This window comes from Dromaius novaehollandiae, chromosome Z (genome assembly GCF_036370855.1).
Source record: "Dromaius novaehollandiae isolate bDroNov1 chromosome Z, bDroNov1.hap1, whole genome shotgun sequence".
In the NCBI taxonomy this organism is placed as follows: Eukaryota; Metazoa; Chordata; class Aves; order Casuariiformes; family Dromaiidae; genus Dromaius; species Dromaius novaehollandiae.
Window position 1 is genome coordinate 67,339,221 of NC_088132.1, and position 23,360 is coordinate 67,362,580.

The window sequence follows — 23,360 nt, forward strand, 5'->3', positions numbered from 1 at the left end:
TATTTTGAGCTTCATCAGCTTCTACAAGTGGGCAGTGCAAATAAAATAACAGAAGAGACTTAAATTTTTGCTCAGCAAAATGGCTAGAATTACCTAGACACCAACTAACTCAGTCAGCAGGCAGTGAGATTTTGGTTGCATGTGCAGAGATAAGAGAGATAGCAGCTGATAGTCCCTGCTCTGTCAGATGGATTTGTAAGACAGCACCAACAGTATTTACTGTTCAGGCAGTTTTTGCTAGAAGTCTGAAAAAAATTCTGAAAGAAGCTGAGAGAAGAACTATAAAAAGGGAAAAAGAGAATGAAAAATCTAAAGGACTGTATTTGGCCTTTAATTTTAAAGCAAAATATAAAAATCAGTGAATGACTCTGAAACGCAAGGCACAATAAAACCACTAATATATGTAACTCAATAAATGAAGATATAATATAATTCTTTATTACTGGAAGATCACTTTATCATGTTTTAAATTTCTCGTTCCAACATAGTTAAGAAACTGCTTCTTCCTCCATAGAGCTCAAAGTTTGGGAAGGTTGGCAAAGCTCAACGTAAGCTTGCAAAATAGTGCCAGGCCCAGAAATGATTTGGGACAGTAGGAAAACATGATCTTGCTTTCCGGTTGAAACCTTAAGAGATAAACCTCAGCTCTCCCCTGTTTTTTACTTCAGCTAGCCTTTGTTTTCTTTCAGTTTCTCAGCCTACCATTCCCTGTCCTCAGTCCCTGTGCCCTTATCCAAGCTAGTCTCTGCATCTAGCAGAGAACACTTGTCCTCTGAGAACACTGTTTTTCCTCAAAACCCTCCACAGAAACCATCATCTGTTTTGTGGAGTTTGGAGAAGGTGGGGCCTTCATCCAAACCTTCCACCCAGTCTTGCCATGACAGAAAAAGAAAACTTTCACTGCTGTAATGGATGCTATGCCACTTATGCCTATGAAGTGAGAGGTGGTGCAGCAGTAAAATTAAATGGAATAATGTGATAAAGCAGGAAAAAACGGGGAAAAAAAAGTGAATAATGAAAGCATTGTATTGTGGAATATTCCATTAATATTAGATGTATGCCCCACTGCATGAAACATTTAAATCTGCAATACAATTATGAATAGAGTAGGGGCCAATCCTGTGGCAGATTGAGAAAATGACCTGTCTTTCTGTCCCCAGTGTCTGAAGACAATGTTCCTCAGTGAAATGGCCTGGGTTTCCATTTAACCCCATTATTAAATTCAAAAACTGTTCAAAGCAGAATTTAATTTTATGACTTGCATTATATACAACTTTAAACACACTTACATTTGATAGCATAGAGCACTTCTTTGCCAGCCATGAATTTGAAAAAATGTCAGTATCAAACATTAAAAATAGAAGAAAACACAAGCTTGCACTTGGCTTTACTGCTGCTTTATCTCTTAAAATCCTCAGATTACCACAGATGTTTATTAATTACTCAACATTAATTACTTAACACTCAAGTTTAACTAAAGCAATATTCCATTCCATGGAATTAGCACTGGATAGCTCAAGTACTGTATTTGATTATTACCACTCAAAATGTTATTTTACTGTCTGCAGGTTTAAAACGTTGATTTATCATGAAGGTTGTACAAAATAAGCTCTGGAGAAGTTATATAAACAGTGTGATAACTTCAGGGTTGATCATTGCTGCATTTTGACTCCAGGACTATTTTGTATACTCCATCTATTTATATCAGTTATCATTCTTCTTTTTGCCTGGGTTTGGAACAACCATATGGCCCTACTTGTGCACGTGTGTAGAAGCTTTCCTGTAACCCTGGAGCATGATCAACGTGGATATTACATCTTTGAGGACCTTCCTGAAGGTCACTTCTCACTAAAATACGAGTCTTTGTAAAGCATATATGAACAGCAGTATTCTAATCTAAAGTTCTAAAATGGCTAAATTTGAATTGAATTTTACAAGGATGGCCAAAAAAAAAAAAAAATCCCTGGAAGAAACTTGTGGCATTGCCAGGCTCCAAGACAGTTCCTGAAAATATCAGGATGGTAGAACTTGTAAGTCTTTTTTAATTTAATTGTTCTTTTAATGTTGATAAAGCACTGCATTCTTCTGCTGCACTGCTTTACTCACGCAAGCAGCAGAACCATTCTGACTGAAATCTTCCTCAACGTGAGACAAACACCTGACATGGCATATTTCACATAAAACAATCAGAGTTTATTAAAGTTATGAACCTCTGTAAGCAGAAGTTTATTATGAGAAGTTTTGAACATCCTTAATAGGCATAGCTGTCAGCTCAGTATCTTTGACCATACAGTCAGAGCATAGCTTCTTCCTTTTCCCTCATCTTGTTGGCTTTGCTACGTGCCATTGCTCTCCTAGTGCTAGCGTGTGATGGCATTGTACTTACTTGTCCATGAATATGACAATAATTATGCTGTGATTGCTGTCTTAGAAATTATCTTGGGGTTTATGTTGTGTCCTATCATGACTAACACCTGACTGATATCTGGAGGCAGTAATACGAGTTTTCAGTGGCTGTGTAGCATGTGTACTCCATTTCTGTGCCACTTACAAAAGGCTCTTTTATGCTGTTTGACATGCACACTACTAATATTCATGTTGTACTCTCTAAGAGTTTTGTAACACGACAAGAGAAAAGAAGCCAGTTCTCCATGTTTATTCAAATGGGGAAAGAGGGAATCTTTAATATTCATACGTGGCTGAGAAACAAAATACAAGCAAAAGGTCCTTCTTTGCCTCAACAACTTGTTACCTGTCTTTTTCACACAGGCCGTGTGTTGCTTCCCTACAGAGGATGCAATACTGTTCTCTTGGGAAGGTTTCCCTAATTCTGTTTCATGGCTGTTGCATGAAACTTTGCAGTCTAGACCACAGTGTCTTTGAAAAGGAGTCTGGTGATCTTGCATTTATCTATTGCATGATTAACAAATAAGCCTCCTTCAAAATAAAAAAGTTCTTTTAAACAAAATGAGAAGTGAAAGTGCTGGGTTGGCATGCCAGTAGACTTGTCAGCCCAGAGGTAACAACTGCATTGCATTGCCAGCCTTGGAGGACGGCCCTTCGTGGGGACCACCCTTCGTGGGGCTCCTAAGCCTCCAGCTCGGCTTCTCTGGGGTCCTGGTCTGGGGCCTTTCAGTGAGATGTCACTGTCATTGCTGATAATGATGTGTACATTATTAGCCCAAACAAAACTGGACAAAGATTATCAATTTCACATATGAAACAAATCGCCATCAGAGGTTATTGTACTTACAGCCACTGATATTACAATGCAAACTGCTTTTCTTGCTGTGGAAGAAAAGCACTTCTTTATACTACTCTAAAACCAGCTAAAATTTCTGATGCTGTACAGAGTTTTCCTAAAAATACATATGATTCTAAACAATTATCTAAATCTAATTTCTGTTAAATCTAAAAAAATTTAAATAACCTTTAGAATTTTTTAATTTAGAATTGTTCTTAGATTTTTTTAAGAACCCTTTGCTTGCCTTTCACAAATTTTATGTTTTTTATAGCTTCTTCTAGATGTTTTGCTCACCTCTCCAAAGGTCTCTGTATTTTTCCTTCGTTTTATGCAAGAAGTAAAAAAGGAAAAGAAAGATATTTGATAGAAGATCCATTATTTCTCTTTAGCAGTCACAGCTTTGTGAATTTACCTTTGGCTGAACTCAGCTATATTGAATAAAATACTTTCTCTGAATGTTTCTGCTAAAATGATCAGCACAGAAAAAAAAGTGTCATAATTTGTTCAAGAGTTAAATCTTGATAGAGACCTGGGAAGTAATCCAATATTATAAAGAGCTTTTTCTGTGTCTTTTTGGAAACTAGAAAATAACACCTGCTCTGGTTGATGCATTGAACTATTTCTTCAGAACCAGACATTTCACAAATACTGTAACTTTGTCTGAAGCTTTTCTGTCCCCAATAGGTCCTCTAGTCCTCTTCATTCTCTTTATTCTAATTAAAGAATTATCTTTAATTTGTATAAAAATGTATTAAGTTTTCCTATATCCAGTGAATAAATTCCATCATTTTGAAATACAAAGAGAAACCGCCTGTATCTTACAGGCCTTTCTCTGGAACTATAATCGCTCCTTTTCCAGAGAGTACAAAAGGCTGCTTGGAATATTGCTTTACTACCATGACAGGGGGACCGTCGTTTATTGGGGAAGCCTCTAGATGCCATAAATTCATTTCTGTAAGGATGCCTCTGAAGTGTTTATGCTCCAAGACTAGATAAAGACAAGGTAAGGAGAAAAATGAGATGAGAAGATTACAGATACTTTGTGAGAATGGATGAAACAACCCCTGGGAACATGACAAAGATGAGCAGTTTTTCAGCCTATCGGAGGGTGTTGCAGTTGTTGGTGTAGAAAGCTCAGAATCATGAATACCAGTTAATACTGTGCGTTAACCTTAGTGATTTTGGTGAAAGCTGAAGACTTTAAGAGAGTCTGATAAACAATTGAAGTTGATGTAGAAGCATGAAAAATAACCTCCGAGTCATCTTTGTAGTAAAAGGGCTCTTTGGATCATGCAGTATGCAGAAAAGGATTCAGACTATATGTATTAAACAATATATCATAAAGTAATAATTCTTATTATTAATGAAGGTTCTTGCTCAGAATAGAGTTTTTCTGGTCTCCTTTAGTTCTGCAGATTCTTAAAAAGATTTTAGTATGGCAGCCATCTAACACTGACTCAGGTATTTACATTTTAAATGCCTGCAATAAGGTGGATTATTTCCATCCAATGACTCTTCTCTTCTGAGACAGCATCTGCACGAGAAAAGTCTTTGTCAGTATTTCCCAGCACCTTGATTCTGTGTAAGTGGCTATAATTTACTGAAAAAGTAAGGAGAAATCTCATTATCTACACACTGATTTCTACCCCTGTGAAGAACAAGAAACTTTCTTCCTCTCCCTCTCTCTCTAGCTTGAAACACATTTATTATACAAAGTAGAAGAGACTTTGAGAGATGCCCAGCCTAGAACCGCAATTTCCTGATCAGTATGACCCTGCATTGAAATGAGGGAAGTCCAGGTTCAGGTCTCTGATCAGAAGTCAAGAAAAGCAGTACATCTATAACTGAGCAACCGGGCTGTCTTTGTTTACCAAAGGATGTCCTTCCCTCTACCTTTGCCTTTGGACAGACTTTCCTAGGCACAATAAATGTATTGCCATGCAAGTTTTGAAATGAGAAAGCAAGTTCTTTTTGATGAATTGGCATTTTCCACTAAGTAATACGAAAAAGCTGGCAAGCTACAATTAGGCCTTATCAGAGCCAGAATTTCCAGGATCAGCAGCTGCACTGTGCCAGTGTTTCTGTCTTACTCATGCTGGTACTACTAGTAGCATAGATGCTGGCGCAACACCAAGCAGCTGCAACAATTACAGTGCAAATAAGACATTATTTTTTTCTTTTCATTACAACTATTTAACAATAGAAATAAAGTAACCTAATTTCAACCTAATTATTTCCTTTCTATATTCCTTTTTTAGATTACTACTTTAAATTGCCTCATGAGATAACTGGATCTCTGTGCAGGATGCTAATCAATTAAGCATGCAGATTTAGCTAAAGGCATTGTGACAGGTGCCAAATTTAGTATCATGCAATGTTTCTGTATTACAGGATCAATAGGGTAAGGTGAAAGACATGCCACAGTAAATTACGGTTCCTGACAGGCAGAAATAATAGGCATTTCTAAAAACTAGATTCAGAAAAAGATGGTAATTGACACTTGTCACCCTGTGTTCAGAGTCTTAGCCAAAGGTAGCCGTAGTCTGCGTTCAATTCCTGTGGACAGATCCCCACATCACAGGTACTTCAGCCGGCACAAATTCGACTTGTGCGGGTAACTGAACTGAAAGATTGACTGAGCAGACACAAGCTGACCTCTTTTACCCCCACGGTTCCTCCCAGAGTGCACGTGGCTGTGGGACGGTTCATTCCATCTCATCTCCTCTCACTCCAGCCCTTTTTTTATTCTATATTCATTTTTCACAGGCACAGGCAAACTGAAAGGAAAAAAAATCCAAAACAAAAAAAATCCAAAAAATCCAAAGATGAAGAAAATTGTACAAAATGACTAGATAACTATTAAATTTCACTTCAAAATTGGCAACTTTAGAAGAGGCTGTTACAGCATATCTGATATTTTTAAATAAGCTGTCATCTGTACAGTATTTTTCTCATTAAAAGGAAAATCATCCTGCCTTAGACTTTATACAATTTCACCTATCATAGCATAGAGAAGAGATGCTTGTCCTTTCATTCCCTGGGGCTTTGATGCTTGTTTCATTAAATCGGAGAGAGTTCTGTCATTGCCTCTGTGAAGAGAGGGAATGAGCTTGGTTTTCATGATCCTTCCCTCCCCTCCTGTTTTTAAAACAGTAAAAAGCAAATTTGCAGAAGACAAAGAACAGACTAAGAAAACAAATCCTATTCAGAAAATTCACTATAACTTAATCAATTTCTCAATTACACTAATTGAAAAGAACAATAATAAGAGGTTGTGTATTTTGTGGCAATTGAAAGGAAATGTTTAATTACTGTATGGAAATAAAATGACAGCTTAAAGCATTCTTGCACGCAACAGTACTCTTTGGGGAGTAATTAGTGAAAAATAGAGAATAAACAGATGATAGCTTTTAGGCTAAACATTCACTTCAGTTCCAGTCAGTGATAAAGAACTATAAAGTGAACCTATCCCATCATCCAACAGAAAACTATATATTTTGATCTATTGTTGATTATGAACTGTCTTTTCTTCTGTGAATATATTTTTGCTAGGAAGAATAAAAAAGAATAAAAAAGCAGGCTGTAAAAGTACATCTGGTTTCTTAGTGGATACCACCACTTAGGGTATTGACTATGTGATAAACAGATGAGCCTATTAGTTTGCTACTACCAAAATAAGATAACTAGGTGACTGATTTTCAGGTTCACTACTTAGTGCCTTTTCTGAAGAAGCAACTGTGCATATTCATCTTTGGCTGATACAACTGTAACCTCAGTTTATCGTCATATGGGTAAATACTATGGTTAGTGCTAAGCTAATGAAGTATTCTGTTAGAGGCTGTCTCTTTGTTCTTCAACAGTCAGATCTTAACTTCAGCTGGCTCATGAAATAACCTGCCAGGTTAGGCAAAGGGCTATGCGAAATTACAGATGTTTGTGAAATGAAAGGCATTCCATTTGGGAATGTCGTTGGGGAGCTCATTCAAGAGAGGAACAGGTATTTGAGTCTTGTCCCACCTGGAACAGGGAGATATTTCAACATTCGAAACTTTTCTTTTATTCCCCAACTGAAGTTCTAATAATCATCTAATAATCTGAGTCAACTCTAGGATGAAAAAGATTTTAATAAGATGTCATATACAAACAACGAATGTACAAGAACCCTTAGAAGTGGTATAGCAATATTTATGGATTCCTGGTAGAATTTTCAGTGGAGGACAAAAGTCCCTTTTGGCGAAGTGGATAGAAACTCTCTGCAATCCTTTACTAAATATGAAACAGGAGCTTTAAGGTATTTTTTTTTAATGGTAGGACAGAAACAATGAGTCCACCACTATACAGGTGAAATAACCATGCTGATATAGAAGCAAATGTGCACTGCGAATTGCAAATATGGAGTAGCAGCTACTGAAGGTAATGCTTGCAAATGTGAAGTGAGACTAAATAGAACTTAAGCTTAAATACTTTGGAATTTTTTGTCTAGAATTCCTAACAGGTTGGGAAGATAGTTTTTTGACCATTCTCCCCTATCTGTCCTCCAGTAACCTAAAAACCATTAAGGTGCTCAACTAAGTGCAGCAGATACAATTGTAGACCTATGTCGTGTTAAGGTAACGTGATGGTCTTGCAGTAACAAGGAATGCTTGTTATGGAGGTAGGATTCTTTTACTAGGGAAGAAAGCTTATCAGTGAGCATGATTTCCATTTTATTCTAACTATCTGTGCCTGAAGTTCCAGGCTAGAGCCTTGGCATGAACACACTAATACAGTGCAATAGACCCAGTATATTACTGTTTGGTTCTGTACCTGTGAATCAAGGTGTACACACAGTTTGTGAATGGTTTGTATGACTGACAACAACTGCAGAGAGGAGATAATAACTTTGGAAACTTTAGATCACCCATTTGACAGGTTCATTACATAGCACTGTTTGCAGTTTGAGATGAAAAAGATGCATGTAACAGTATCCCACAATATCTACATGCCCGGGCCAAACTCCAGCAATCAAACAATAGATGGGTCAAAAATAGGGTTTCTCCATCTTTTGCAAGTAAGAATACTGTTCTTACCTCATTTACAACACTGTGTATCAGGAATAATGCTTGCAGTTGGTGAGACATTTAAGGAGCTAAAGCAGAGAAAAGTAACAAGTTCTTGGAATAAAAGTGACAAGAGAAAATTGAACAAATATAAGCTATGCAGTTCTTCTCATTCCTTTCCCATTAATCCATAACTTAATGTCTTTTATTATTATTTTAACATAGAACCGACCTATGAGTTTAGATGGGAAGTTCTTGCAAATGGGAAAAAAAATATAGCCTGCTGTCTATGATTATCTCATGTTATTCAGATTCTTCCTGGAAGAATCAAGCCTCGGGGATTTTTTCAGATATTATTTGTATTTATACAGATTAGATTATTTATTCAGCAAACAGTCATGCGATATTTGGACACGCACCATGCAGCTCAGCTAGTGAGTTGGAATTATTGAATACATGAGTTAAGAGTTCATTTTTAAAGTTTGTAAACAATCTATTATCTAATTTCTTAAATGAAATGAATGAGTGAAAAAAGCAAATGAATATGTTATGTTCTCTGATGAGGAAATAGATACCATAAAAAGGGGGAAATATGCCAAGTAAAATTACTTATTCATTTTTTTGCCATCTAGTTTGTACATACCATCTTAATGGCAATGCATAACAGAATATTTAGACTTTAATCAAAATAGTTTACAAAATATTTTAGCAAGGTAGCTGCTTTAAAATACACAATGTTTCTATCCAAAATAGTCTCTTAAAAATGGTATTTATGTATTACCATTCTGTGGCCTTTGCACAGAATTTTGCAGATCTTAACCCCTTGATCTTAAAAAGCGTATTTTGGTGAGAGAATTTTTTTAAAATTACATTACTCCTTTTTCGTAAGGAGGAAAACTGTGCGCTTTATATTCCTTCAGTATACATTCATTGCACATGCAGTTATCCATGTGCTGCAGGATGAAATCTCAACAAAAGAAATATGTATATATATTGCTTTAAAATTAATTTCCAATTAATTCTTGGTCATTTGCAGCTTGAGTTTGCAGTTTTAAAATGTCTTCATCAACGTAATTTGAGCAATGTCAAGATTTAATTGAATACCAAATTAATAATAGAGATTTCTGTATTTCTGTATTTCAATGATTATTTGCTTTCCAAGTCCACTTACACATTTGAATAATATTCTGACAGGGCCTATAAAACCTCTTATGTAGTTAATATGGCAAAGTCTCACACCAGCTCTGATTCTTTGCAAATGTGTAATCATTGTTCAGTTCTGTCAGTGTCCACACAACTCTCATTATCTCTAGAGCTATATATTAACCCTACTTAGGAGGTTTTTAAATTTTTTAAATTTTTTTTCTTTTTTTAAACTTTCCACAAAGTGAAATTTTCCACAAAAAAGATTAATATCTTCACACTTGAAGTAAATATCCATTTTCCATTAAAAAAATTAAACAAAACATATAATTTCTTGTTGGCTTAAAACAAATCAAAGCTTTTAACTTGGTAAGCTGTATCAATTACATTTCATTTTGGAATACTTCAGTGTTAAATTGTATTTGCTCAAACAGCCATTGCAAATACCATCCCTCCTGTTTTGTGTCTTGGGATCCTGTTAAAACCTTCCATGACACAACAGACTCTTTTCCTGAAAAGCTGTCTATCTGTCTGGTGGGTACATCCTGCAAAGAAGTAAGGACCTAATACTCTGCAGATAAGCAAATTAATGTCAAACTGAGACAAAGTTAAATGTTTAGGTGCTTTGAATCAATTATTCCCCCCAGAATTCTGACAAACTATTTTAGAGTCTTGTACCTTGTTCTTCACTATATAAAAAAAAAAAATCTGGAGGTAGAAATTATAATTTGTGCCCAGCAAAGAGAAGGATGACAAGAAGGACAGAACTTGTCACTTCTTTCAGCTCAGATTTCAAGGCCCTGCGGCACCATAGCACAGAGAAGAAGGATTTTGACATTGATCACACTTATATTTTGTGGAAAGGGCAGGAATTCCAACTGAACTCCCATGTGAAGCTAATGAATTTCCACAGGCATTTAAAAAGCTGGAAAATTGTTTCATAACATTGTAAACTGTGTTTTTATAGGGCGAGTCTATCAAGGGAAAACTACTTGAATAATCTAAAAATATGTGGAGTATTTCTTTTTATTTAACATTTACTTGAAAACCTGTAAAGATGAGCTGGTTTTTGAATCTGCCAGGTAAGAGAAGGTAAAGACAGTCATCTGAGTCTTGACTGGTCAAATCAACACTGAAAAGCTAGACAAAGGAGAAAAATTTTATTTATACTGCTTTATTAAAATCAAATCTTTTCTACTCCAAATGCTTCTGTAGTCCAGTTGATTTTGTCAGCCGTTATTCAGTAAAGTGTCGGTCTACTAACTGCATTTGCCTTACTTTAACTCAGAGATAACCTCATGTAGAGCAGCTATCTGCTTTTCCATATGGAATTTGAAACACAAATATAAAATCCTTACCTGGCATTTTATAACTAAAGATTAGTCAGTGCCTCCCTTTAGCAGTCACTTTCTTCTTTTGATAACCAAGTTTATTAAAATTATTCTTCAGATTTAATGACCTAACTGAAAATTTTGAAACAGAATTGTAAGGGCAAATGAACTTGAAAGTAATCCAGGATTAGTATTTTCCTATTAGATCACATGCTTTATATATGTGTATCATGATAGAAAGCTTTGTGTTTTAGAATCTGGAATCTTTAAATATATTTGTATTTTAAAATGTACATTTACAGTTAATGTTGTGAATACTTTCCACAGAGTCATTTCACCTAACATAGGTAATTGGTCAATGTTAGTCATTTAGACCTCATCCAGAGTCAATGGAGAGAGAGAGAGATAAGCATGGCAGAGGGGAGTTTATTCCATCAATGCAAGACATCAATTTTAGAATGAGATGAATTGCCCCCTTTTATCTCTCTCCATGGACAACAGAGAGTCCAGATAACTAGGTTAAAACAGACACTTTTACAAAGCTAAACTTAGGTATTGTACTAATAACTGTCCAGTCCTTGTTGTTTCACATTTTTCAAAACCATTTAGCACAGGAGAGCGGTCTTAATTTTGTAATTCTGTAAGTTTCTATTTAAAGCCCGGCTTGATGGTTCTCAAATTTGCTGCCTTTGGATTTGCTTGATTTATTGAATGTAGTATTAGATAAAAATTTACAAAGAATAGAATCATTTAAGAATTATTATGTGTAGGTAGAGATTTCTGGGATCTCCTCTGTGTGACACCTACTATGTAGAGCATAACTTGTCATCTACTCAAAGCTGATTTGCTTTTGGGAATGTAGACCTCATCCTGCTCTTACCAGAGGAAGCAATTTTCTCTGGTTTCACTTATTCTATTGCCAGCCCTTCCCCCAGTTAGAGTGTGGTCTCATCACAGTGTTTTCCAAATATCAGGCTGGAGCAATTTTAGTAGAAAAATACCTCACGGAATAATGCTGTGAATAGGCCTATGTAAATCTTGAGGGGTGTGATGAGTTCAGTGACAATATAAGCATAGGATGATACAGAAAGATCAAGAAACTACACTCAAAGAATCAAATGAGCTTTGGAAGGTGAAGTGATAGGAATAGGATGAAGTTCAGTAACTCAAAATGCAAGGTCTCAGGAGCTAATGCAAGCTTTTGCTATAAACTAGAAGAAGATGAATGCAGCATTTGCAAGTAGCAAGGGGAAACAGTAATCTGGGTGGTGAAGCTGATCAGACCATGACTGCAAGCCACCACTTCAATGCACTAGGGAATGTCATCATAGGCTGTTGGGGAGAGGTTTTCCAGTAAAAGGAAAAGAAATAATGGCGCTGAGCAAGACAGTGGAGAGACTTCCTCTGAAATTTTGTGTGCAGTCCTAGTCAGTCAAGTTGGAGACAGATGAACTCAAACGAGGGTAGATGATGAAGCTGGCTAGTATGCTGTATTCTGAGAGGAAGGCAGAAAAGTACTTGGATAAGATTGAGAAGAGAGATGATTCCCATCTGTAAAGACACTGGGGAGAAATACTAAAAACAGAAGAGCTTTCAGAGATGCTGGATAATTTTTTCCTATGTATTAGTTGATTTAAACTGTCTCCAAGTACATTTTTACTGAAGTTTAGAATAAGGTTCAGAACTATTAGTTCAGAGAGATTTCTGAAACAATATTCTTAAAGGATTGATGGAGAGAGAAATCTAACAGTTCTTGAGACGGTTTGATCAGTTTATATAAGGAGTTCTATGATGTGGGTTTGGCAATAGTAGGGGAATAAATTCAATAACTGGGGGACCTATTTTCCTAATGTAGTTTAGAATACATGCAGATTCATGATGGTTCTTCATTTGATGTTCATTATTCAGAAGGGCTTCATCTTGAAACTGCCTCCTCTCACCTTCCTGCTCTTGCTCAGCAAGTTGCCGATAGCCATCCCACGCATATTATAATGTTACTTAGATTCTCCTTTTATACATGGCAGACAGGCATTCTCAAACAATTTTAAGAATCCTGGTGTATTTGTTGCATCTAAATTGTAGGACAGAACTTGCTTCATTAGCAGAAGGATTTTACAAATGATTTCTGATTTCTTTTTACATTTGTAATCATTATACAGGATTTATTTTTTGCACATATCAAAATATTTTTATTTGTAAGGCTGTGACTTTGACTAGATATAAATCTCCAATAAAGTAAAGCTCTATTTTGTCTTTCTTCCACCCTGTCTATATGTGATTCACTTTATATTAACATCTTATATGGTATGTTAAAAATATAATTAATGTTTTTAAGATATTTTGCTAATATACTCCAAGGATCAGGATTACATTTCTCATAAAAGGAAAGAGTATTAACCTGCACGTAAACATTTTTACAGATGTTTGTCGTTTCCTCGGGGGAACTTTCCTAGGAGAGAGGGAGAGTCCCAGTTACCAAGGACAAAATCATTGCTAAAAGTCATGTACAATGTGTAAAATGTATATAATTCAAGCTAGATTTTCAAGTGAAAGTGCAGAAGGGAGACCCTAGGTCCCTTTAAAAACTAGCCAGTTATCGGAGCTGTTGAGTGTGGGCATTTTGGAATAATCTGACTTTGGCATTTGGTCTTGCAGGGAATTAAAGCAGTTTAAGTGTGATCAGGTACTGGTATGGTACAGGTACCATACAAGTAAGCGTATGGTAACATTGAGTATGTCATTAGTTCCATGGTTTTCAACTGATAGTTTTCATGTATTTCATATCTTTGTATGGTTTACTGTGTCAGGGGCTGAGTGTTGAGCTATAAAGATTATTAGGACTCTGAAATCTTTTCAGTTGAAAATGGCAACTTGATAGTTATTAAATATCATGAGGAAAGGACCTGGTAGGCTCAACTTGCATACTACAGTATCTTGTGAGGTACCAGCATTCAGGTTTCTATTACACTTGTTTTACTGGGATATTGCCTGCTTTGGGATACTATTTTCATTTTAAAATACTCCCTCCAGTTTAACTGCACATCATTATGAAAAAATAAAGACCCCAGTCTTCTGCTTGCTTTTTTGTGGGTTTTTTGTTTTTTTTTTTTTTTTGTTTTTTTGTTTTTTTTTTTTTTTTTTTTTGCATATCTTATTTCCTAACCAGCTCTTCTAAGGACCTCATAAGATTGATGTTGGATTACTCACCTTTTGCTAGAGGAACACATGAGCAGAATTTTGCTAAATACAATGAGCACATGAATATTTTATGGCTGAGAGAGCAAGAAGCAGTTATTACTGGATAGTGCTTTTGGTTAAATCCTGTGAAATATTATTTAACTGTGAAATCCACTTAGCTTTTGCCTATTTTGGCAATTTTATTTGTTAATTGTGCCGCATTTATGGACATTTTAATTTTAGTGAGGAATATGAAAAACTGGGATAGAAATTTCTTAAATGATTGCAGCATAATATATAAATCAAATTAATATTCATACTCACTTTAGGAAACGCAATTCAGTATTCATCTTAAAAAAGAGATAGCTGTTGTCAGAATAGTATTTCTTCCATTCAGTGAGATACTGAAAAGACTAGGAATGCTTATTTGTAACAGGTACAAAAAACAGCATTCAAAAATACTGTGGGGTTTTTTTTTCAAAGTATAAGACAACGTATAATGAACTTGAGAGACAGGAAAATTAAAGTGCCAAAAGAATATGCTCTTTGTACATGCAAAAAATATGTAGAATTTAATGAGGCAAGATACTATCGAAGCACAGTGGGATACAAAAATAGGTGTTTGTATGAGTAATAAAAGTATTTCAAATTGCATAAAGTAGGATATATAAGGCTTCTGATCTCCATACTTCAGAGTATAAGCCAACTGAGTCAGGGAAAAGAAGAAAGAAGACAATCTTTTCATTTATAGCAGTCAGTTACATAATTATGCATTAAGAGTTTTTTTAAAGCAGTCTGAAATCATTTGATTTCAATAAAACATACTGAAATTAACTGGACCAGACTTACGGTTTTATGGAAATTTCTTAGTTCCACAGGAAATTAAACCCATACTTGGATGTAGTGATATTAGACAAAACAATGATTCTCATTTTAAAAGGTTTGTCCTACCTTTCTTTTGTCTTGCCATGTCTTCATCCTGCACAGGCTCTGCTGAAGAGCCTGGATGCCTGTTATTTCTCTCCTCAGTACCCTGGAATCAAAGGTAGAGTTCATCCCTGCCTTTTGAGGCCTCTAACATCCCATTTCTAAAGAATGTGAAGCAGAGTCTACGTGGGAGATCTGCACATGCAGAGTCCCTTACTTCTCCCTCCCAGGAGAATCTAGTTCTCTGCAGTGTCAGGTAGGAGCAAGGCTGAAAAGGCAACTTAAGATCAAAGAATAAAAAAGGATTTAGCACAATCATTTATATTTTTAATGTTGTCTTTCCAATGACTGGAGGTTCCTATGTGGCATAAGAAAAGTCGAAAGAAGAAATTATTGTCAGTTTTGAAGGAACTTGCTGTGGTATTGAAATTATTTCACACACATGTGAAAAAAGAGCCTGAGGCACTTCTGTAACGTGGAATTAAGATGTCACTTTTCTGAATAAACCAAACCAAAAAAAAAAAAAAAAAACCCCAAAAAAGCAAAATGAAATTTTCAATCTAGGAAGGAAAAGATGCGGTGTGACAAGAAGAGTCGGTAGGGGCAAATGATTCCATTTGCATATGAAGACCCAGGTTCAAGTGTTAGCTCTGATGGATGACTTGGAATCAGGCACAGCTCTTTTAAATCCAACTCTAATATTAAAGTTTTGACTAAATTTAATTTCACTGACAAGTTATCAACTTTAGATGTAAAATCTCACTCAGACAAACCATGAAAAGATACTGAATTTTCATATTTATTTAAAGGGCTCATGGTGCTAGTGAGAATTTTTAAACTTTTTTTGATATTGAATTTGAAATGAAAAAGAGCATGAAAAAGCAGAATAAATATTTAAAGGTAAAATTGTTTCCACATCTGACGTTTTTAGTGTCTATGGTACCTAGAGAGAAAAATTTCTTCAAAATTAACTTTAAATGAATCAGTGTTTTACTACACAGAATGAACAAGACCATATTAATTTTGCTGTATTCTTGTATCTTCATTTTAGCACATATTTTGCAACCAGTGTGTGAGATACCACAGTGGCAACTAAGCTGGCAAATCCTCAATATTGTCAATAATAAATAATAGGTTGAAAAAACATAAACTTGCTTAATATTCTAGAACTAAGAAGCCATCATGACTGGGATTTAGTTAGTGACAAATTATCAGTTGCTGAAGAAAAAGAACAAATTAAAGGTTTTGAGGAAACATTTTACATTAGGACTATGGTAGAATGTAAAGAAGGGGGGAGAAGTAGCATGAATGATATAGAATATGAGTCAGAATCACTCTGAAAAAGATTAGGCGAAGATTCTTTTCGGAATGGTAGTGATGGTATACTGTACGCTCACAGGGTCAGACTTGGACATGGAAAGCATCCTCAATAGTAATTTAGATGGGTAAATATTTCTGGGAACAACTTCCTAGTTGTAGATTGGAAAACAAATGTTGCTAATAAACAGAAGTCTCTATTATTCTGTGTGCTATTAATTTGGAAACATTTTTGAGACCCAGTAGTAAAAGGCACTGGATTCGTATTAGTATTATTATTTCTGTTTCCCTAAAATTCTCTTGTGCAAGCATAATCCCTTGTAGAGAAAAGAGCTAGGTTATGTGGGAGCAAGCACAAACTGCTTTTAGCAATTGTTCTTCAAGGTTATTTTGGTATGAAAGATCTTCACAACTCTCTTGCATTATATCCTGTGTATCTGAGATTAATGTATATTTTTGTTTAGCAAGGATTATTCTTTATAAACATTGCTCAAGCATATCAGAATGCAAATAAATTGGAGTAAAGGGGTGGAGCTCCCCTGTGAAGGAGCCTATTGCAGTTCTTACCCTCTCATTCATCTGATTGTGCCCTTGTGTTACTCCACATGATACGCTGCTTACATGAGGACACAGCAGTGGAGGGCTGGACACAGGCATAAAGTGGTTGTGCAGTGCAGCATCTTCATTCTGGCTTTGGTTTGGAGAAGCTGCAGAAAAGCCAGAGCACTGCAGTTTCCAGGATTTTTTCACCACCTCAGTGAGATATACGGAATACTGGGAGATCTAAAATCCCTTCCCTCCAAGTAAATCCATGGCTAGATTAGCTGCAGCTGATTAGTAGCATAATTTTAGAAGCAATACATTGTTTATGCTAAGAGGCGACTGTCTTCTGCAGTCCCAGAACTCTCGTTCACACCCAAAATGTATGGCTAAATTTCTCCTTATCAGAGCAGAAACCATTGATGAGCACACAAATTTAAATCTTACTTTTAAAGGAAAGAGAAGAATTCTTGCTTCAGAGGTTCAAAATAGCAGTAGAGAGGTTAAACCAGATTTATGTACTCATAGTACATCGTTAAATAGTTAGTCTCATGCAAAATTATTTTATTCTTATTTAGGGAATGAATGTTGTACACACGGCTCCACCTAATATTATGCCACTTGGCAAAGCAAAAACTAATTTCAATTCCAGAGGATTGAATAGCCTTCAATTATGCAAGTTTAAAGATATGTGCTACAGTTCATAAGGAGTACATGTACATTATAAATTGATTTAATTGCTCTACAGAGATGCTGATCCTAATTAAGGCTTCATTGGCTTTTTAATTGAAAACAGAGTTAAAATTGCCTAATTAAGCCTGAAAAAAAGAAGAAAAATTTAAATGAAGACTGTTTACATAAGGAAACAAGTTTCTGCCAAGCTTTAACTCACCTGTAAGCCTGGAAGGGATTTTCCCTTTCTGTGCCTTAATCTCCTTCGAGTGAGTCACGGATGGGGGGCCTGAAAAGCAAAAGTCTCACTCAGGTGGAACTTGTCAGTTTGCAGTAAAGGCAACTTCCCCATTTTCTGGATCTCAGATGTATCGTACAATTTTGTACAGTGCAGCTCTGTGTATGTTAGCTTGGGACTATCTTTTCTGAGAATTATGCTTGCCAAGAGGGCTTCTGAGGCAGGCAGGCAGGTTTGGGAGCAAACAAAACAGGAGACAGGGCAGAAGACTGGTAGAGACAAGGAGTTGTTAACACAGGTGAGACAAATAGAGGGGGGTTCTCTGAGTCTCCTGGGTCCTGTCATCTCTGTTTTATCCCACTTTTTTTTCTTAATGCCATGCCTAGTTTTCTAGTTCAACACTTACCTCTATCTTCCCCTCATTCTCCTGAGGGAGTGCTTTCTATTTTGTTAGCTACACAGATTTTAATGTTGCTCTTTAGTCACCTCATAAACAACCTTAATAAAGCATACGCATCTCTTGAAATTTCACACCTTAAACTCTGAATACGGTAGTAAAGTAGTAGATATACACTATATACAGTTTCCTCATCTGCTGCATGGAATGAGCTAAAAACGGCGTTTGTGTAGTCTTGGAACTGTATATAGCTGGGAATTTAGGGAACACATGACAAGTGAGAGGATTTGGCTTCTAAAACTCAGACAGTAATGTGGATATTAGCATCACTGCTAAGGCAGTTTCCATTATTTTCAGTTGTTATGTTGCCACCTGAGCAACAGTAATACTAAAGTAGCTAATCTTCCTGTAAGGATCCTTTGATGTGTATTTAAAAGGTTATCTTTATAAAATAAAATATATAAAATGTTCAGCACTGATAATTGCCATTTAACACCAAAATGTTGAAGCAGATCTATGTCGCATTAATGTTGCTGTTGCAAACCCAAAGTTCTGATCATGTTCTCCCCCTTTATTTATACCCCAACTGTAAATCACATGGTTATATTATATTTGTTTAGAATAGAAATTTTATAGTATAGAAAAGGCTTCTATTTACTAAATTCCATGGTTTCATGAGATTTCCTATAGCGATCCTCTTCTCATACTTCTGCATTCTATGCATACTGCAACTGTTTCTCCTTTAGCTGTGATCTTCTGAAATGGCTTTCCGACAGATTTGTTTTTATATTGCACCTTATCAGATATATAACAGTAGTTGTAGGTGTTCATGTTTGAAATCAGCAAACTTGGCTCTGCTGTTTGCTGTCTTTCATGAACATACTGAATTTTGGATATATTAGAAATGTTTTGGAATTTGCATTTCTGAAATGGATACATGACTTCACTTTCATTTTCTAGATGCCTGTAGAAAAACTAAAAAGTCTTTCTGTTTCCTAATTCTTTCTTTTATTTTCCTACTAGTACAAACAAGTGGAACAGTACATGTCATTCCACAAGTTACCTGCTGAAATGCGCCAGAAGATCCATGATTACTATGAACACCGCTACCAAGGCAAGATTTTTGATGAAGAAAATATTCTCAATGAGCTCAATGATCCCCTTAGGGAGGTAAGATTAAAGTGTCCAAGCAGTTCTTCACGGTATGGAAAGCTTTCATGTCTTTGCTATTTCTGTGTTAAAATGCTATTTCTGTTTCTGTTTTGTAACATTTAATCTCGTTTGACCATCTACCTGGTCAATGAATGATCAGGAGAATGAACTTTATGTTAGATTGGATTGATACGAAGGAATATGCATGTTCACACTCTCCTCTGAACCAGTCTGTCAGTCACTGCCACACAAGAGGAGAAAGCATAAGCAGGGAAAAGAAAATAAACACGAAAAGGGGAAAAAAAGAGGAGAGGTATGATGAATCCTGTGTAATTTTCTGTGATACCAAGTAAAGTCTTTTAATATCCCTACCATGGGAGGGATGGTGCTGAATACATGCATATATAACTCCCAACAGAGTGCAGGATGACATCTGTACTTTTAACTCCCTGCAGAGCACAGGATGACATCTGTACTGTTGGAAAGATATGTGAGGGTTTATTCTTTTTTAGCAAGGTTTGCAGAATAATAAGAACATAGATCTGTAAGGGATTGTCTGCACCATTGAATCCAGCTCTTTGTTGTGAAAAGGAAACATATCATATAATCCAATTCCAAAATCAATCAAATTCCATATTTAAAATAGTTGGCATATTCAAGTTATATCTATAAGAAATAATGCCATGCCTGTTCAGAAGTTCTGAGGCCGGCTGGCACAATTTGATCTTGTCCATGTTGTCAAAGTCTCATACTGGCCTCCCTCCCTACAAACTGCCAACTGGGAGTGGTGAACTGTGCCCAAAATTGCTGGGTCAGTACTAGACGGTCCAAGTCAAAATCAGGCCAAACCATGATTATTCTCACAATTTAACAGTATAGATGATTGAATTCCAGTGCCTGGGCCCATTTAATTTCCTAACATAGAGGTAGCCTCAGAGTTCTCTCATTATTATTATATTGTGGATTTGTAAGTGTTTTGGAGGGCAACTGGATGGTTCTGGGTTTGATACTGCTTCTGGCAATTTACCCTGAGCTCCCCTTAGTGTCTTTCGAAATGTCATATGAGGAAACAAGAGAAGAATGCACCATAAAAATTTGTCATGTAGGACAGAAAAAGGAAGCCCACAAACTATCCCTACAGTGCAGTGACAGTCAAAACATGAATCTTGGCCTCTGTTAAAGAAATGGATGTATGTACAGGCTTAGCAGTGACTGACATCAGACAAAAGTTTAATCTATCTGCTCTTCTAAGGAAAGTATTTCTCCGTAAATGAAGTCTAATACCCTTCCAGTGCAAAATCTTTTACTGACAAAAATTTTCAATTGCAGCACTGATTAGCTTTCTTTCCCTTCTGTCCTTTCTCTTTCTCTCCTTCATCCTCTTTTTCTCTCTTTTGTTCTTTTTCTTTTTTCCTCTTTCTTTCTTTCTCCCTCTCTCCCTCTCTCTCTCTCTATTTTTTTCATATTAAGAATGCAAGGCAAATTTGGTCAAGCATAAAAACCAAAAATCACTTCTGGGGAGAGATCAAGCATGGAAAATTTCAAAAATTAATGAGCCATTAAAAACATGGAATAAGAATGGAATATCACTGAAGGAATGGCTTTTGGTTTTATTATGATCATGCTGTATGTAGCATGATTTCTTTGTTTTCTTTATTGTATAAGAATTTATCCACCCAGCAGAGTGCTTTCATCAGAAGCTACAGTCAGGTTGCACACTGTCCTGATGACAACATAGTGGTTGTTCCAGAAAAATATCAAGAAAAATGGAGAAAAATGGACAGTGGCAATGACAGACAGAAAAGGTTTCCCAAGGATTCTGTCTGAATTCTGGCAGCAGCTCATGCACTGTGCCCTGAAAACACCACTTAGATGTTTGCTTAGTTTGGCAGTTTCAAACACTATTTTAGCTATCACTTTATTATGCACACTTTTGTAGTGCAGGCAGTGGCTTTTTGGTGTGACTAATCCATAATAAATTAGACCCTTTTAAAGGCAGAGCACAGTTTTTATTGATCTTGGACAGCATATCTTATGTGCCAATAACTGCATGAGGCTGTAACATCCAGGTGATGGCACTGATATCCTAATTACACCATTCAAGAATAAATATTTGCTGCATTTCTTAAGTTCTTACTGAATTTTATATTTTATTATACCTTCAGTTTAGTGTGGAGTGAGAATTAAACATTCAGAGTCTCCGTGGGGCATACTTACCATGATGAATGTAGTTTCTGATGAAGACATTCAACTGAAACCACTATTTCCTCACTTACAACAAGCAGAACAAGAAAAAACCACACAAACTGCTTAATAATTATAGCATGAATATCACCAAAAGCTATAAAACAGTTGCAGTGTTTTCTATTCTCCTTGTTCTCAGCCATTCAAGTTCACTGTATGGGCTGAAAGTTCCCACATCCAGTCTGTCTTTAGAAGTGTGAATTTTTTTGTCCATGTTTTAAAAATTTGGCTTACTCATTTTTATTGTAAAAGTAAGTAGGAAAATAATTTTACATTATATAAATAAGATCTTCCAACTGTTAAAAAAAATTAGTTAAAAGCATAGAATTGGAGTAGAAATCTGGTGTAAAATTAATTCTTACATGATGAACGCTACTATTACAGCTGTATATACTTACAACAGAGGTAAGACTTTTTTGGTAAAACAAGATCGATGGTCATTTGACTGAGCTTCTGAAAATTTCGTATAGAATGTTCATAGTACATTTGATGAATGAAATAGTGATAAGCTGAAAAAAGGTGTGCTGCATATGTGTGAGTGGATAACTTTATTTGGTAACAAAAAATATAGTCATGTTTATTATGGAGAATAAGCTTAGCTAATTTAGCTAGCTAAATTTCCAAGGCTCTTCAGGTGTTTCCTATCTGAGTAAAGCATACATTTCCCAAGTAGTGACTGACCTATATCAGTTAAGGATAAGCTTGAATTAACAAAGAAATTCCCTTAATGGCAGGGAACAAAGGTAGACATTTATTAGAAAAGGGGATTTTAAAACCTTATCTTCTCCCTGGTTAAGTTAGTTGCACAAATTGAGTATATTAGTCACATGGTAATGTAATTAATTGGATACTCTCAGCTTTACATGCTCAAACTGTATGACCCACACATTGCCACGTGTGCTGTGCTGCTACCTGCTTGTAAGAATTAAATAGTGTCTTTTCATTGAATTCAAAAATGTTGCTCTTCCTGAAAAGCATATGCCCTTTTTCACAGGTAACCTTCTCTGATAATAACTGTCCAGCATTCCTGAGAGTCAAGTAGTCAGGAGACTCCTGGCAGTTACTTGTTTTGTACAGATGGGTAATTTGAATTTGCTTTAGCCAGGCCATGCAAGGTTGTATTCTTCTGACCTAGCTTTAGCTATATATAAATTCAGTGTCAAGCCTAAGCTAGTCACCCAGGCTCACCCTGCACCTCCCCTACCCCTACTTACTGTAGGGAAAACCTAGATTACTAGTTTAGAGAAAAGGCTGAATCTTTACACACCTGATGGTGTGATAAATCCCCTCTTTATTAACATTTGTGATTAACAATCATCTCCCTCCCTTATTTCTTAAGGTAGCAATTAGTAATTGGTAGCAATTTGCATGTTTCTCCTATATACATATTGTCTTTGGTTCTTGAGCAGACAGAGATACCTGTAAAGCTTTCTAGAGTTTCTCATTTCTTAATTCTGAGTTCTTGCAACATACGTGCTTGAACATCATCTGACATCACAAGGTCTTAGTCCCAAATGAGATCTTTGTAACTGTCATAACACAAATAGGAGATGGTACAGATGATGAGGAACGAACCATAGCTTAGCAAAATCTCTTCCAAAATGGCAATTCAGTTACAAACATTAAAAGACACATATCATACATAAGCAGTTTCACCTAAGAACAGAACATGAGAAGAGTCAAACTCTTTTGGATTCAGGGTCCATCTAACCCAATAGCCTCCCTCCAGCGGTTGTGGATAAGTGGACACCCAGAGAAGAATGAGAACAGGGAAAGTATAATATTTCCCTTGATTACTCTCCTATGCTTCAATAATTTTCAGCTCAAGGGATTTTATGAGCCTGATGTGGTTTCTCTATTTAGCATTCCTTGAGAGGTGTCCCTTCCAATTAATTATTTACTCTCCTGCAGAATCTGTGTAATCTTTGTGCATCCCAAC

At 36.0% G+C, this 23,360-nt stretch overlaps 1 protein-coding gene across 1 annotated transcript in view; it reads left to right on the plus strand.

Moving 5' to 3' along the window:
- LOC112984010 (potassium/sodium hyperpolarization-activated cyclic nucleotide-gated channel 1) overlaps positions 1-23,360 on the plus strand; it is a 208,519-nt gene that overhangs the window by 142,302 nt on the left and 42,857 nt on the right. Inside the window, exon 5 of the mRNA XM_064501737.1 lies at positions 19,049-19,195. Coding sequence (XP_064357807.1) covers positions 19,049-19,195 — 147 coding nt within the window. The remainder of the gene's footprint in view (positions 1-19,048; positions 19,196-23,360) is intronic.